This window comes from Cebus imitator, unplaced genomic scaffold (genome assembly GCF_001604975.1).
Source record: "Cebus imitator isolate Cc_AM_T3 unplaced genomic scaffold, Cebus_imitator-1.0 Scaffold510, whole genome shotgun sequence".
Classification (NCBI taxonomy): domain Eukaryota; kingdom Metazoa; phylum Chordata; class Mammalia; order Primates; family Cebidae; genus Cebus; species Cebus imitator.
In genome coordinates this window covers 955,760-973,535 of record NW_016107825.1, presented here as the reverse complement: position 1 = coordinate 973,535, position 17,776 = coordinate 955,760, and the positions used below count along the sequence as shown (strand labels likewise).

The 17,776-nt window shown below is 41.9% G+C and overlaps 1 protein-coding gene across 4 annotated transcripts in view; it reads right to left on the bottom strand.

Moving 5' to 3' along the window:
• Positions 1–17,776, bottom strand: part of GLI3 (GLI family zinc finger 3) — a 286,664-nt gene that overhangs the window by 62,112 nt on the left and 206,776 nt on the right. For 2 of the 4 annotated variants that reach the window (XM_017513998.2, XM_037733278.1), the window contains 3 exons: positions 10,386–10,599; positions 9,462–9,578; positions 7,632–7,772 (listed from right to left, as the gene is read on the bottom strand). In XM_017513998.2, the coding sequence (XP_017369487.1) occupies positions 7,632–7,772; positions 9,462–9,578; positions 10,386–10,599 (472 nt within the window). The remainder of the gene's footprint in view (positions 1–7,631; positions 7,773–9,461; positions 9,579–10,385; positions 10,600–17,776) is intronic. The other 2 variants (XM_017514000.2, XM_037733279.1) reach the window with 1 other exon arrangement.

Below are 17,776 nucleotides of genomic sequence, written 5' to 3'. Positions count from 1 at the left end.
TTTTATTTCTAAAATGAACATTTTAAAGTACCTTTAAGCAGGAGAAACTTTTTCTTTAATCACAATTATATTTTTTGTCTTTCTCATGTGTGTTTTTCTTTCTCAACACTGTATGACAAAAGGAAATATATAGGGCCAAACTGGAGTCAACACTGTCTCCCAGGGGGCATCTGACAATGTCTGGAAACAGTTTTACATGGGAGGGAATACACAGGACAGCCCCCAACTATAAAGAACTGGTATCTGGTGGGGAGAGGCCTGGAATGCTGCTCAACACCCTACAATGTCCAGGACAGCCCCCAACACCAGAGAATGATCTTCCTTTATGTGCAACAGTGGAGGAACCTTGCTTTGGTGTAATCACTGAGGAAAATTTCCAGAAGCATGTCAGGACATGAGAACACACGAACAGGAGAGACGGAATCTACACACATCAGAAGTGTGCAAAGAACCTGCAATAGAAGAATTGAACCCAGAGGCCCCTCCAGTATTTCTCTCGCAGTGTTTCATGAACTGGGGACCTATCAACATCTTTTTTCTCTGTCACCAGGCTGGCGTGCAGTGGCGTGATCTTGGCTCACTGCAACCTCTGCCTCCCGAGTTCAAGCGATTCCCCTACCTTAGCCTCTCTAGTAGGCTAAGGTAGATACATAGGCACACGCCACCATGCCCGGCTAATTTTTTACATTTTAGTAGACTGGGTTTCACCATGCTGGCCACGATGGTCTCAATCTCCTGACCTCATGATCCGCCCACCTCGGCCTCCCAAAGTGCTGGGATTACAGGTGTAAGCCACTGCACCCGGCCTATTGACATCTTTTTGCAATTACTAATTTCATGTGGACATACCAACCCCAACACTGTCTGCATACTAACCTAACCCCTGCTTTTATATGCATGGACAGGGAAGCCTCTTTAAATGTAAATATCTTCATATTTTTCTCTCTTGTAAGCAGAATCACTAACATTTTATTAAGTATAATAGTTTTAGCTAATTCCCTCACCGTTTTATATGGTATATTATTATTTTCCTTAGAAGAGCAGGCCTTGAACTTCACATTGTACTGCCACTGGGTAGCGATAGGAAACAAATGTATTCTTTCAAATTGGGTGCCAATTCTTCTCAAATCACCATCATCATCATCTCATCAGGCCTCAAAAGTTTACCCGCATGATTTACTTTGACCCTAACTATATTTTCCACCTGTTTCCCAGGAGTCTCTTCCAGTATCCCTCCGGACTCCTCCCTCTCCGATCCATAAAATCACAATACACATTATGGCTTCATTATGTTTCACCTCATGTTGTTCACTATGCTTTTATGTTTCCTTATCTCCCCAGTTAGACTGTCCAGTCCTTGAGGGTATAAATCATGTGCCCACCACAAAGCCGGGGCTGTGGGTACCACACGGGCTGTCCCCAGCCCATACTGCACCTGCCAGGGCTGCTCCGCACATCTCATGAAGAGCCACTGAGCAAATGGCTGATCCATTAATGTTGGCTGGTACTTTTCCTAATAAGCAGGAGAATATATTATGCCAGCAACATCTGCTAGAGGCAAGTATATTCAAACGATGTATGCAGCCCAGCCCAAAGTGACCGCCATTCCCACTTGTCTAGAGGGCATCCATACAGAATATTCCAGGGCACTAATCATTGGCAGAACCTAAAATCTCACAAAAGTATCATTGAGAACCAGCTAAAAAGCTTTCAATAGAAAATGTTCCCCAGATGGCAGAAACAGTTCTTTGGAGGAAAATTCTGATGAAATATTTCAGGGGTTATACAATGGATGAACGAATTAAGAACGTAACTAATACACGGCTGCCTCCTAAACTCCACCTGGGGACAGTCACCGATAACTGTCCACAGCGCCCCCAACTCCCAGCTCACCCAAACTCCCTCCCAGGCTGACAGCAGGGTGGATTCTGCACAGAACTCCCAGTGGCTGCCAGCCATCAGGTTGGCACTAGAAAGCGTATCCGTTTCCCATCCCTATCCTAAGGACTAGCCAATTCTAGCCTTTTGCATTCTTTGACTAAAATCAAGGTTGAATGAGACAAGATGTCTTGGCCAAGTCTTATTCAGCAGACACATACTGCAGAAGAAAAAGGAAGTGTCTTGGCTTCAGTCTAGCGTACAACCCAGTTTAGCAAGAATTAATATAAAATAAGCCACAGAAACCAATAGTGCCACCGCATTCTCCTCCCCCACTCAACCCAGCAACACACGCACATAAAACAACGAGAGACGGAGTGACCTTTTCGAGACCCTCTGTCTGTTTCTCATTAGACCTACTGCATGTGATCTCTGCTTGGCCTTGGACGTTGGGGACAGCGTTTATTTTCACGGCTGTTTCACAGTATGATAAGTGAGAAAATAACGTTCTAAGGGGTCAAATGGTTCTAAGGAGGTCATCCCAAGAGTCAGGGCAGAGATGGGGTTGCCACTCAGAATCCCAGCTGGGCCAGGGGGGCTCTGGCTGGTGGACCACACAGCCCTCACACTCGATCTGATCTCTTGAGTGTCTCTTTATGGGAACAATTTCTGCAGGTGCAATTTAGTCAGCAACTTTAAAGGGAACGTGACCCTTAAGGCAAACTGTCAAAAGATGGCTTTGAAGTTTTTAGTTCTGGGTTTATATTTTATATGCCGTGTTTCCAAATAATTACAGTAACCAAATTAACTAGCAACTCCATGTAGGGAAAATAAGATCAAAATCTCCACTCATTCGTTTTATGTTTTATGCACACACAAAACTAATTTCAGCCTCATATCTGAGACCCCATCACATCTTAAACTCAATTTTCTCTTAGGTAAGGATAGACAATGCAACTTTAGCAAAGGGATCAAAATTATATGGGAAACATTTAAAATGCAAATTTAGGATCACGGTATTAATATGAAAATGATGTCTTCACATCCTAACTCTTCCTTGCGTTCCTACAGACACATCAATTCTTCACAAATTAGATGTGCTTTCTTTATATCTAAATTTCTGTATTAAAAAGAAAGCCGCTCATTTTCATGCTGCTGATGTATAGAATTTGTTTCCAAATGGCAGTAAAGGTGATTATAACTGTATTCTTCCGATAAAGGAAACTTCAGCATGCTTTTAGAGATCAAAATTTGCAGCATATGAAAGCATTTTAAAAATCCAAGTAGGTGGTTAATCACTCTACACAAAGGTGAATTTTTGACACTATGCTTAAGGGAGACAAATGGAGGATTACAGAGACTTAAATGCCACCCAGTTGAAGTTGGGTGCTAACAGAAACACATCTCACATTCTCTGCGGTTCTGCCCCACAGGCAGAAGGCAACGTCCCTCAGTGTGATTGCCAAGGGCCCCTGCAGGGCGTGCTGCTGGGGATTGGGAATGAAACTTTTAAAATAATTTGGCTTTTTAAAGACCTTTGGGAAGCACATTATTTGTGTTATTTCTTACACAGAAATAGGAAGTCGGATTGTTGAAATTGAGGGCAAAGAGTTGCAGAGTCACAGAAAACAGGTGGACATGAGGTATGGTAATGATACTATTATTCTTTCAATCACAGCACTGATGTTTTCAAGCATAACCAGCCACTCAGCAGTGATGACTCCACACAGAGATAAAAGTTGTTACGTTTATTCATTTTCCTCCTCTTAGAAAGCCTCTCAACATGTGGGTGGTATATACAATGTCATGCACAACCAAAGTGTGCAGGTTTCAGGGAACCTGAGACTAACGTGTGCTGTGGGATGTGCGTATTTCAGACACTCAAACATCAAAGAGCCAGGGATGGAACTTACTTCTAGGACAAAATTAAAACAAGAGGGAAACGGATCTCAGGGTACACAGAAAGCGTCCCTCCTGCTTGGAAGAAGCTGGGCTGAGCTACTTTACATAGTAACACAAGCTAAACCAAGTAACATCAGCATAAGCAGAAAGCGAAACCAAACACCACTTTGAGAATGGAGGTACTACAACTCTCAGAAACACATTTGAAGTTAGGATTCACGTCTTCTATAATATAATGCTCAACAACAACAAAAAAGGTGGTCTGGTTAATTTAAAATTGAAGAAAAATGTGGACTTTCAACTCATTTTGGGATGTTAGAATGCGTGTCTTTCAAATGGCAAGAGAAAATACCTGCATCTTGGCAAATCAATAATAAATCCAGTCTTCAGTGTACTTGGAATTAATTTTTGTTCTATATACTTTTCTTGTTTCTTTCAATTTTAACTAACACCAAGAAAGAGACGAAGTACAAAAAAAACACAGCTAACAAAAATACGCATCTATCTTCTTAGCTTCTGGTCACAGAAGTAAATTTATGACGAATTTAATACTAGCTTGAGAGTAACTAAGCCCAATTGTAATTATCTTGCTGGGAAGAGAAATTAATTAAACATCCCTGTGATAAAGACCCAGCAGCAAACCTAGAATAAACACATAATTGGTGAAGGAGAGGGGCTTGAAATAAAGGGGAAGAGAAGGGAAAGGCTAATATTTAGCCCATCTGTTCAGATAGTAATGGACGAGGTAATCTTTTCAAGAGTACAGAGTGCATTACAGTGGAAATGAGACTACCTGGCGGGCAAAGTCAGCCGAGTTTCTAACTTTCTTCTTCAACTTTGTGATTTGCTAATGTGAAACACATGTCTCCCTTTTGCACCAAGTTCAAATAACTCCGGAATTCCAACCGTGCAGCTCAACGACTGAACCAGAACAAGGGGAGAACTTGTCAGGATTTAAGAGCTTTCAGCAAAGCCCTTCAATTGCAGCCAGCACCCTATTCCCAGGAAGGATATCAATTATAGATAGTGACTTGCTTTAGCAGGCAGTCGGGACTGTCAGACACTAGATAGACAACCATGAAGAATCATGAATCTTTCTATTAACTGTAAGAGGAGTAAAAAGAATGGGTCACGGCTATAAATAAGGCAGAGCATCAGAATGGTTTAACACCTTGCCTCTTGGTTGTATGTGGCATGAAAATTCAACTAATTCACCAAATGTCCTCTCTTTAAAGAAAGTCACAGGAATGGAAACTGTTAATGCTTCCCTCTGTAAAAAAAGTAGCTTTTGTAACTGGTATTTATTCTAACACCGAAGTAATTAGGCAGACGTGAAGTAGCTATTCCTTCAATCCGCATAATACAAAGCACCTACCTATTCTATACCAGGCCACCACTACTGCTGCTGCCTATACTCATGAGTAAGAAGGTACGCACATGTCATGCAATGTAGAACCAATTTAAACACGCCAGTGTGAGATTTCCGCACCTTACACAGTAAGGTGTAAAAAGGTGGAAAATAACTGATATAAACTAGTCTCTGTATTTATGTAGTGGTAAATTATAATTCTTAGTTCATTTAATTAAGTTTATTTACTCATATAATTTGTCTCAGACTAAAATTAATATCATAAAGGTAATATATTGGATTTTCTTCTAATCCTGACATGAATTTCTTCTAGTTAATCTGGAATTAAAATATTCCACCATATATGTGCACATTCATATTTTTTAAAGACCATTTTGATGAAACAGCATGGTGGTCATTTAGCTGGTGGTTTTAAGCAGGCTTTCTTTAATACTCAGATCTCTCTATTAAAACATCATAGAGACCAGCGGCCATCGAGATTAAATTCAAATACCTGCAATTTCACCATCTTTTAAAAGCTTTCACAATACCATATTTAGGCTGCAAAAGGGTTAAGTTACTACCACACTCCAAGAAATATTACTTCAAACCCTGCCTCTCACGGGGAGCACAATTTATTTTAAATGTAGACTTAAAATAAGCTCTTATTTCATTCCTGATTTGATAATGACTGAACCAGTATCCAACACTCCTTGCAAAGTACAATGACTTGTCCTCCAAAATGGCACCATGAGACTATGTCACCCTCAGGATATTTAAAACAGCAAGATGCCCTGCCAGCATCTCTTCTATGATGGCAGCTTTTGCACAAACAATTCTCTTCACGTTTGCTGTTCACTCATTATATCACTAAGGATACACACAGCACATGCTACTCTTTGGGAGTATTTCCCCATACTAAAACAAAAATTCCAAACTTTTCTCCCCTTTGGAATTCCAATGTCTTTGTGATTTCCATTGAAACAGCACGAATAAAGGGCCATTAAGTCAGGCTTGGCTTCAAAATAACACTTGCATCAAATTAAAGAGAAAGAATCAAATTAAGTTCATGGAAAAATTCTAGAAATATACCTTAATTGAAAACATTTGACTTTCTGATTTTTTTTTTCTGTGCTCAGAAATCTATAATTCTTCCTATACAATTATCAGGAGACATGATTTAAAAAGAAATGGAGGGGAGGAACCCTGACGATGTCATGTAAAATCCTCAAAGCATTCTGTATAGAACAGAGCTCAAAATCTGGCAACCTATGTGCTTAATACTGCAATGTAACTGTGATGTGTCGAATACATTACACAGGATGGGCCGAGTTGCAGGACAACATATTAAGAGCTCACATCGCCTGTGAAATGTGTAGGCTGTAAGAGGGACTTCATAATTTTAGTGCTTAATCTAAATGGAGGAGGGTTATCAAGAAACATGAATTACCTAAAAATCAGTTACTATAAACAAGAATGGATCATGAAAGAGAAATTGGAGAGAGAGAGAAAGAGACAGAGAGAGAGAGAGAGACAGCAGGAGGGGGGAATGGCAACAAATGCTACTCTGTCCAATTTTTCATCGTATTAAAAGCTTAAAAAACTGCCCACACTTAGTGCCTCAACAGGACCCTGTGCTTCTGCCAGGAGCTGCAGCACCTGCATCTTTTTATTCTTGATCGTCTAAATGCCCTTCCACGTCAGCGCTCCCGGTCCCATTTGCCAGGGAAAACTCCATTGGCCTTCAAGAAAGTGCCAAGAACAGTGAAGCACTTTTGGGAAGGGAGTATCACAAATCAGGCATGGGGGTGGGGAGGAGGCTGTGTGCACACTGCACTATTTGAAATGACATGCAGGAGAGTGCGTAACATTTTCTGAACCTGGTTTGGAAGAGGAGGTGTGGTTCTCAAACTGACCACGCTGCAGTTTCCAAAACATCCATCACTAAATACATTTCAAAATACATATAACTTTTTCCATGAATCTCCTAACCCCACAAGGGCTGGCCTCAAACCAAGCAATGATGCTACCTAGCTCATAAAGAGTACTAACTGCAGCTTAAAATAATGGGCGCTTCCTTAGGCTTTGAGGGTTTGGGAGCGGAAAAAAGGAATCCCCCACCTCCACATTTTTCCCATTGTTACCAGGTCTTGGAAAGGGAATCAAACTTGGTTAAAAGGTTAATCATAATTCATGTCCAGCTTACTATTACTCAATAACCATCAAAGTCGCTAACTCAAAATAGTGTTTTCTGGCTTACAGGATCAGAGTCATTACACTCTCTATTGAAGACTTTATTGAATTTTACACTCAGCTTTAGCTGACTGAACAGGTCAAGCACCGTGGCTCCGAGTTTTCTTTATTCTCAGAAAGTCATAAAGCCCTCTCCAGTTCGCAGTGCGGCTCACTAAGAAACTTGACTCAGCGCAGGGTCAGAGAGGCCAACCTCCCTGGAAAGGGTCACAGAGCTGTAAAGCCCCGTTCCTGAATGCCATCCACTTACGTGCACAAGCTGCTCTTGGGTGTCGAACTCCCTCGTGCAGCCTTCCCAGTGGCAGTTTGTCTCATAGATGACTTCAGGCTCCTGTTTGCTTTCATCTTTGTCCCCTTCCTCCTTGACAAGGGTTGTTCCTTCTGGCGCTTCCTGAAAGAGGAGGGTTGGGGGAGGGAACAGAGAAGGGGGGAGAATCAGACACAATGGGACAGATGACAAGACAGAAAATAAAAACTCAATTTAGATCTGGGTCTAGGGTTTTATGAATTGAAGAAGTCAAACAATAAAATCATTTCTGTGCATGTTTTCAGATTTACCAAATACACTCTGAGAGTTTTAACCTGTGATTCAAGGTAACAGCCTGTCAAAATGATGATAAAAAGTTCAGGCCAAAGTTTGCCTCCGTGATTACAAAGCTGAAAATAAAGTCAAATGTCATCTAAAGAAAAACCCAAAATAAAACAAAAACAACAAACAAAAATCAAACAAACAAAACAAAACTCATAAGAGAATACATTAATTTAGGGCTTTACCCAAAAGACTGCGACTTCTGTTTTGTTTAGTTGTTTTAAATTATTTTCAGTGTGTTAATTTGTTTATTCTTACTTTTTGTAATCCAGGGAAATCATTTACTAGTACTTCTAATTCTGTTTTCCCTGCTGTTGAGACTGTATGAGGCACTTTTGTGGACTGTATAGTGAAAATGCCCACTTGACTCAACCTCTGTTCTCTAGGGATATGCTCAGTAGCCAAGGCCCAGGGGCCACTGCATCAAAGCTCAGGGGCACAGTCCTTCCTAAACTCCCAAGGCAGCTTCACAGCAGTGCAAATACAAGTCATTTTGAGAATTCATCTTGTGTAGATTCAGGTCCCAATCCAGGGCTAGATGATAAAAACCGTATGCAGGCACTGAAGTGTAACCAGCAAGGTTGTTGCTGTCGGGCAATATGCAAGAGGAAAGATCCATTTCAGAACCCGGGACACCAATTTACTCCAGCCTCCACATTCTTGCTGAAAAGGAAATTTGGGCAAGTAGTCTGAGGCTTGGGCTGAAGCAGGCTGATGACAGCAAGGTCCAGTTCTGTGGACATCTGGACTCTTGTCCAAGCTCTATGTTGGGGAATTAGCAGTCACAGAGCTCCTCCTTTCCTGCGTTAGGTAGAGAGCCCTATGAGATGATATTATGGGTATAACCTACACATCCTTAAACTGAGGCCCAGAGGATTTAAGTGACTAGAGGCTGAGTCCAGATGGGAATTCCTGCACTCTTGCTTTCAGAATCTGGGGCTGAGGGCCAGAATCTAACTAGCCTTAGGTTACTTGTGCTTTCATCCCTTCTGGTTCCTACAGCTCTCCTAGAAAGTGGGAAGTAGCAAAACAAGAAAAAATAAAAACACAATTGGTAGAGGAGCCATCAGGAGATCTGCCATAGCTCAGGCTTGGGTGCAGGATCTCAGTAATTCAGACCCCAGATCACAGATGAGGACTGAAGCCTGGTCTCACCTATGGCCAGCAAAAAAGTAATGCAACCATTTCCTTACTTCCTCTATTAACTACAGTTGTCTATACTCCTAAGCTGCCTAAACTGTCAAGAAGGAATGCCCCACATGGCTTCCTGCACTGCCTATGTTTGCCTCTGAGCTAGAAAAACAACGTAGTCACTCCATACCTAGCCTTTTTTGTTCACCATGTTGAGTATGGCCAAGGTCAACAATGCAGTGGGCAAGGAAATGCCCCGAAAAAGACATCAGGACTGGGGAGGAAGAGGGAGCGGAAGTGTCCCAAAGACACCCATCTCAGGAGGAATGGACGCCGGCCTGTGCGGCCTGTGTGGCCTACCTGCTGCCCCCGAGCCCCTGGGCTGGGGAGGTCTTCATCGGGTTTGATCTTGGACCTCTTGTTGTGCATCGGGTCACCAGTGCTGCTCACTGCAGACTCACTCGTGGGTTTGTTCTGCTGGTTACATTTACAGAGCCAGAGACAAAAAGGTTTTGATCAACAAGAAGCAGTACCATAATTAAAACCTGCAACTCGGGACAAGCCGACTTATTTGGCAATAAAGCAATGACTCTGATAATGCTCCCATCCCAGGGTAGTAGAGTTCAGACAACGTGTTCAAAGCTAGAAAATACGCTCGTGCGGCAGCTCTTCATTTTTAACTCATGAGTATAAACTCCCTACGGCTTTTAAAAGCTGGAAGAATGGAGCTGAGGCCCTAGGCTGTAACAAGCTCCAACAGTGTATTTCAAAAGAACAAAGTTGTGAGGAGGGTAGAAGACCAACACGTTCCGTTTGTGAAGTTCTTTAATTAGAGCATCCAGATTCTTCTCCAAACAATATCAAAGTGGCAACAGTTAATACAGGGCAAAGCAGTTTTAGTCTTACTCTAAAGTACTGCCTGGTGGTAAGTCACAACTGTTAGCAGTGGCAGTGAACAGTGACCAAATGAGAGCAATTCATCCACACGCTGCAGTGACATGGGGTGCAGGTTACGATGGCACCAGGTCACAGTGAAACCATATCAAGCAGTCTGCCGCTATGCCCATGAGAAAATGACTCTGGGGGAAGAAGCTATTGTTTGATGAGGAACATTTATACAACACGTCCACCAAGCTGAAGACTAGACCTCAGCATTAAGGAGACAGGATGCCAGTATGGAGGCCGTGAGAACACAGAGGTGCCGTGTTGCTTAATGGCTCACATGGTGGCTGACCCACCTTCAGTTGACCAGCAGGGCTGGGTGCATCGACCTGTCCCTCTCACCTGTGAGGACTCGGAAGGACCGGAGCTGACCTGGACGGGATTCAGAACCGTAGGGATCCCTGGAATAGGCCTCTGTGTTGGAAAAGTTGGGGCAGGGTGGATAAGTGGAGGGCTGTGTCCAAAGGCTGAACCTAAGCTCTGCTGTCGGCTTAGGATCTGCTGATGCATGTGGAGAGAGACGGGTGCAGAAGAGTAGGTGAAGCTCAAGGCAGGGCTGTGCAGGGGAGATAATAAAAGAAGACCATCAGTTAAACGCCCAGCTCAGACACTACACAAGATCTGCAGCTTTCTATTTAAAATTTTACCATTCCAAATCAAATCTGTTAAAATGAGAAAGCAGGATTATTGCCAAGCATCTTGAAAACTTCTAAGAGAAAGATGAGCCCCGAGATGAGACACGCATGTGCATGCACATATACACGCAGATATGAAACAAGATCCTGCAAAAACGGAAATAAAAGGCATCGGCTCAATAATAACTATTTATTGCAATAACAAACTTTATATAAAAGAGAGAATGGGTGACTACATGCTTTATAGGAATTTTATTGGCTCTCAGTTCCGTATATTCCTGTGCATGGAGCAATTCCTTTAATCTTAACTCACACCGCACGCCTTCATATGTCTCCAGATCTTATTACAAGAGGAAAGAAAATCAATTGGTTAAATGTGTTTTGAACACCATGCTTGTCATATCACTCATTTGTTTGTAAAGATGGAAAGCCTGGTTCATCCAGAATGCCACCTAAAGAATTTCCATCAGTGCCGTCTGGTTACAGAAGCTGATGGATTAACCTCTCCCCACTGAAATCAGTGATCAATGGGCTTCGATGAAGGAATATCCCAGTGGGAAAGCACTGCTCCCTCTTCTAGCTAAACAGCATTTAATGTCTATTAAAGCCCATTATGCATGCTAATGCCTGTCACTACTTTATTATGCCACACTATTTCCCAGGCTACAGTAAGTCCGAGGAAGCAGTGATATTACCTAAAGATTTCTCGACTAGCAGGCAATGCCAAACTATTCTTTCTGCCAGCATACTTTTGGAATCAAATCCTCTTAAAAGAATGGAGTGTTCTTAAGGAATTTGCCAATGGCTTAAAAATGCGTGAAAAACTAATAATTGCATTCATGGAAATTTCTCTTTATAAAAATAATCAGTGAAAAAATATTTATATATGTGTGTGTATCTATTTCTCCCTATCCTGCTGTGTAATACCCAGAAAGAATCAGGGTTTCTTGTAACGTCAAAGTTAGAACTCATGCAAATTTCCAATCTGGTGGGTTAATTACTATGGCTGTTAAACGCATTAACGGAGAATAAAATAATTACAATAACAAAATTCAAACCATTTCAACAACTTTAAGTAATAATTCCAAAGATATACTCTGTTCATTAATGTGACTCTACATTTTGCCTGTTCGACTACAATCCATAACAGGCAGCTTCAATGGGATTACATTACTATTATTCCTACAGAGAACCTTATATTACAATAGCTTGCCCATTTAAGACTGAATATCATTAAGAATACCCTAGGAGAATGTCATGAGGCTTTGAGGAACTCTCCTTTCATTCTGCATTGTATTTCTTTAATAAAGGAAAGCAGAAACATGGTGAAAACAGTCATTGTTCACAGTAAGTTAGGGGGAAATCAGTAGTAATATTCTGTTTCTGCGACGTTACACTTGCTGCCAGTGTTTCCAAAAGCAGGCATGAATGATTATGGCAAGACTTAGCTAAAGTAGCTGTGTGGATGATTGATAGGGCATTAATCAAAAGATGCATATCTGCCTCAGAATTTGTTCACAAGCTTTCTTCTAATAGCTGATTTCATGTTCACTGAGCTCTATGCCAGTTTGTCCAATTTATTTTTCAGTGTACAAGCCATTCATCAAAAAACACAATGATTTAGCAGCCCCCCGTCCTTTGGGTGAATGAGTATTACTAAGTGTAACTACGTTATTCTATTCATTAAATAAACAAAAACCAAAATAACCCACTTCACATATGATCACCAAGGCACACAGACTTTATGGGTATCTCCAAACACCTTTCCAGGGTTCTAGGAGCCTGGATTAACTGACAGAGATGGGAGGGGGTCCCTGAAGGTCATTTACACTTCTAATTCTGGGAGGCATGACATTTGCAGGTTTAAAAAGTCAGTACCTAATTAAAAATAGAGAACCTTCAAAAAACATTTCACAAAGTGAAAAATGCCCTTGATTTTATACATAAGTAACTCACAAGTGTTCACAGCTAGATAGGGGAGGTGCATTTTAAAAAAGATGTAGGAGGCTGGGGGCGGTGGCTCACGCCTGTAACCCCAGCACTGTGGGAGGCCAAGACGGGTGGATCACCTGAGGTCAGGAGTTTGAGACCAGCCTGGCCAACATGGTGAAACCTCGTCTCTACTAAAAATACAAAAACTAGCCGGGCTTGGTGGTGCCCAGCTGCAGTCCCAGCTACTCAGGAGGCTGAGGCAGGAGAATCACCTGAAGCCGGGAAGCGGAGGTTGCAGTGAGCCGAAATCATGCTGCTGCACTCCAGCCTGGGTGCGAGAGCCAGACTCCATCTCAAAAATAATAATAATAATAAAACTAAATAAATAAAATAGAAAGATGTAGGAGATGTCCCTACAAAAAACAAGGCTCAGCATTCCCACTGCAGTTTCCTAGGTCCACAATCCTCCTTTTCCTTGGTGTACAGGGGTAGGTGTTCTGAAAGCTCTCGACATGCTTTGGTCATATCCCCATTAGGGGTCCCTACCTTTCTGCTGGTAAAACCATGTGATGGGAATAAATGTTCTCCAAAATCCACATCAACCGTTAGACTGCAAGGGCTATGAGGGAACACAGACTGGACAGTGACTGTGAGCCTTCAGGGCTTATTCATACGAAGCCAGCAACAGAAACACTCTCCTCCTCCTCATGCACAGAGCTGGGCCAGGGCAGGGTATGGGACAGCTTGTCTGGACCCAGAAGAGCTGGCCCTTGGCTTTCTGCTGCTGCTCTTGCCAGGGACTGTGTGCAGGAGGGCTGTTCCACTCCAGATGACAAAGCCAATTTAGAATTTGATGACAAAAGTAGCAAGTTCTCAATTCTGACACAGTATCACTTAACAGATTTGGGAGTTAAGGCTCCTCTGCTCTCAGAACACTGCCTGCAGATTGCTGGGGCCGAGGACGGGTGACGACTGGGCACGGCACACAGATGTCAAGAGTCACAGACAAAATGCCCATGAAAAAGGATGCTTCCCAGGCACACCCTCAACTCTCTTGGGCAAGATCAAGGTATGAAAAGAATCTCCTGAGGCCTTCCCACTGGGGGGATAAGAAAACCTGAGCCACCACAGCCTCGTCCTTTAAATCCAAGAGGGAAGGGCAGAGACGGGGCGGCGGGGGGGGGGGAAGTCCTGCATCCTTTTGCCTCATGTCACAGCATGAGTCCTCTGTACCTTCAGCATTCACAGTGTCCCCTGCCTGGAACCCTTGGCTTCCAAAGCTCAGCATGCCCACTTCCTTTTTTACCTTCAGGTTCCAGCTTAAACGTCACCTCCCCAGAGGAGCATTCTTAGACCTGCCCCCATCCAAGCAAGGCCCCTCTGCTCCTCCTTGCTCAATCATTTTCTGCTGCCTGACAATTCTATTCTCATGGCAGCATGCAGTACTCTCTAAAACTCATTCTGTCTCTCCGTCTAGGAGGCAAGGTCCAGTGAGGCCGGGTACCGTGCCTGGCAGAGCAGATGCGCAATACTGCGTCGAGTGACTAAATCTCTCCCTCATTGTCTATTAGTTCCCTGTTGCCACTGCAACTGAGTGGCTTAAAACAACAGACACTGCTTATTACCTTACAGTTCTGGAAGTCAGAAGTCTGCAATGGGCCAGCGGGGCTGCATTCTTCAGGATGGTCTAGCCTCCCTGCCTCTTCTGTTTGCAGGAGGCTGCCTACATTCCTCGGCTCAGGGCTCCATATCATTCAGGCCTCCCCTTCCTCCTCCTCTGACCCTAACTTGACTCTCCTGCCTCTCTCTCACAAGGACACTTGTGGTTACGTCACTGACACCTGGACAATCGAGGATCATCATCTCATCTCAAAATCCTCTGAAAACTACAATTTGACAGCATGTCTGCAAAGCAGTATTATACAAACAAAGCTGGCCTCTACATCTATTTCCGTCTATGGCACTTCAATGGCACAGGACAGACTTTGCTGCTTAAAGAGATCAGAATTAAAAACAAAAGGTAAATTCTACTTTTAGGGCCCCTACATAAGAATCTTCCTAAATACTTCATGTATTCATTCCAAATTTACCACAAATACTATTGCTGACCTTTTTTTTTTTTTTTTTTTTTTTTTTTTTTTTTTTTTTTTTTTTTTTTTTTTTTTTTTTTTTTTTTTTTTTTTTGATATGGAGACTTGCTCTGTTGCCTAGACTGGAGTGCAGTGGCACGATCTTGGCTTGCTACAACCTCCACTTCCCAAGTTCAAGTGATTCTCCTGCCTCAGCCTCCCAAGTAGCTGGCATTACAGGCATGTGCCACCAGGCCTGGCTAATTTTTGTATTTTTAGTAGATATGGGGTTTCAACATGTTGGCCAGGCTGGTCTTAAACTCCTGCCCTCAAGTGATCCGCCCATCCTAGCCTCTCAAAGTGCTGGGATTACAGGTGTGAGCCACCGCACTCGGCCTATGGTTGAAATTTTTAATAATCTCTCATGCCTTCTCTAAAGCAGGACAACCTACAGTCAAAAGCTTGGCACTGCACTTCCCATCCTCATGGACTTCATGTTTCTGTTCACCCCACTCTTTCCAATGAGTCTGATTATCTGTATTCAACAATTAATATATTATTTTTAAAAATTACTTTTATAGCTTTTGCTTCTAAATAATTACTACATGAAAGATGGGGTAATTTAAGACAACAACAACAAACATTTATAAAAATGTGATTTGTAACTGTTTATCTATATTTAGTCAGTAAGATCAGTAGAAAGGAAGTATCAGATGGCCTAGATCTTCCCAAGCAACACAGTCACAGGCCTTCTGAGGTGAGTGAGTGTAATGGAGGGAAAGAGAAAGCAGTAGCAAGGTCATCAAACTCTTGGGAACGTAGCCCAGGCCTGCTTCTCTGTGCATTCCTAATGTCCACTCCAGACACAGCTGGCAGCACGAGGTGGAAGAGCTTCTAGAGATTGGTATTCCTCACAATACACTTGGAGAAACACTCTTCTAGGGCAACAATTATACAGCCAGAATAAATTTATTTAAAAATTAATTTGCCCTTTATTTTACTAAAGAGCAGATAAGAAGAAAAATGTGGATGTTAGAGAGCTTCCGAATCAGAACAGATGTATGGTCACTGGGTTTTTAGTTTAAAAGGGATTGCACCAGGTGCAGAGCCTGTGTAAATGAGGATAACTTCTCAGTCAGTTTCATCTTCATATTGAGCACTGTGCTGAGTTAAAGGTGATTAACAAATCGATGTCTGACTGGGAACCATTTCTTTTTTACAAAGACTTAAAATTCTCAAAGTCCGAATCTTTAAGAAAGTTCTGATGTAAATATACACCAGAAATCAGACATACAAAGTTTTGTCAGTTATCTTAAAAGCGTGGTCAAATTTTGCAAATCAGTCCTTGTTTCTTAGCATTACCGTAAACAGCACAGTAACACCTCACTTACATGAAGTCTCCTTTCCGGGAATCTCAAAAACTATACCCAAAATAGCTCAATGGAGCACAGGTAAGGAAAACTGTTAAGCAACCAAAATAAATGTCCTAAAGTCTACATACTGCATCTCATTCATTAATTTAGCAAGTTTTAACTGAGTACTTTATACAAATCCCATTTATGTTTCCAAAGAAAAAGTAATCATCTGTAACCAGAAAGTTATATATAATTTATAATTAATACATCAAACTTGGAAATGCATAATCATGTTTGACTTTCATCATAAATATTATTTTTTCACACCAAGGAAGTGATGTAAGTCAACATTTGTATAGAAACCCTTGTGATCCATCTGCTAATCCAATTTATATTTATTCCCAAAATGATATATAAAATGGAAACACTATAAGTTCGTATTGTAGAAAATCAACCATTAAACATTTATTCACCCTACTATACATATAGGCACTTCAAAGTCATTAATATTCAAATCAAATGGATAAAACCCAATTAAAATAGTATATGAGAAAAGCCTATGTTTTGTAAATGCTTCTGGAATTCTATATATGGCAGGGAATAAGAGCACGTGGGATATGCTGGACTCCTTAACAATGGTACTATAAATAAAGCAGCCATAATACGGCTTGCTGTAGCCCTTTAAACTGGAATGGTAAATAAGAGCTGATTATAATATTCAAGAGACTTGCTTTTACATAAAAATAAAGAAAACAATTGAGGAAAGTAAGTAAAAGCTACTATTTATTGTTTGATGATTTCAATCCACAGGACATTTTTAACTCTTCCCTAAAATTACAGCTTTTCCCTAGAGTTGCCATGGAATATCTCACTCCCATGTTATCACAGTGCCAGGGTTTCTGTACCAACATACAATATATGTGGGGAAAGGGCACAGGAGGTGTGAGAAGCTGAGCAGGAAGAAAGGCTCTTCAGTTTTCAGGTTCATCTCTGAAATCTCTCAATGACCCAGCATGGCATGCACAGAGATGGGCAGGCAGGCAGTGCATTAGAGAACTTAGCCACAGGCAAGCCCAGGTGTGGGTGGTAATCAGGCTCCATCATAAAGGCACCAGTTCTCAGTCCAATGTGAAGAGTAATGAATATGTGTCACCTCTGGATTCTTGGGCAATGCCTTGTAAATATAGATGTAAAAATCAACTCTGTCTACCAGCCACCTATAAACACTTGTTGCCTTGCTTGTTAAAAAGTTATTTTTTTTATTTATTTTTGAGACACAGTCTCACTCTCTTGCCCAGGCTGGAGTGCAGTGGTACAATCTCAGCTCACTGCAACCTCCACCTCCCAGGTTCAATCAATTCTCCTGCCTCAGCCTTCCGAGTAGCTGGGATTACAGGCATCAGCCACCATGCCCGGCTAATTTTTTGTATNATGTTTAGTAGAGACAGAGTTTCACCATGTTTGTCAGGCTGGTCTCAAACTCCTGACCTCAGGTGATCCACCCACCTCGGCCTCCCAAAATGTTGAGATTATAGGTGTGAGCCACTGCGCCCAGCCTGGTTGTTAAATTTCATTCAAGTTTGAATTTTTGCAGTATCCTTAAAAGAAACTCATGAAATAGTATCAGGATGTACTCCTTTAGTTCAGGGCACTGGAATTAAGAAACTTCATGCTGCAACAAACCTAGTTTTCTACAGGCTAAAGACGAATCCAATGAGTATCCCACCTCTCCTACCTCTTTT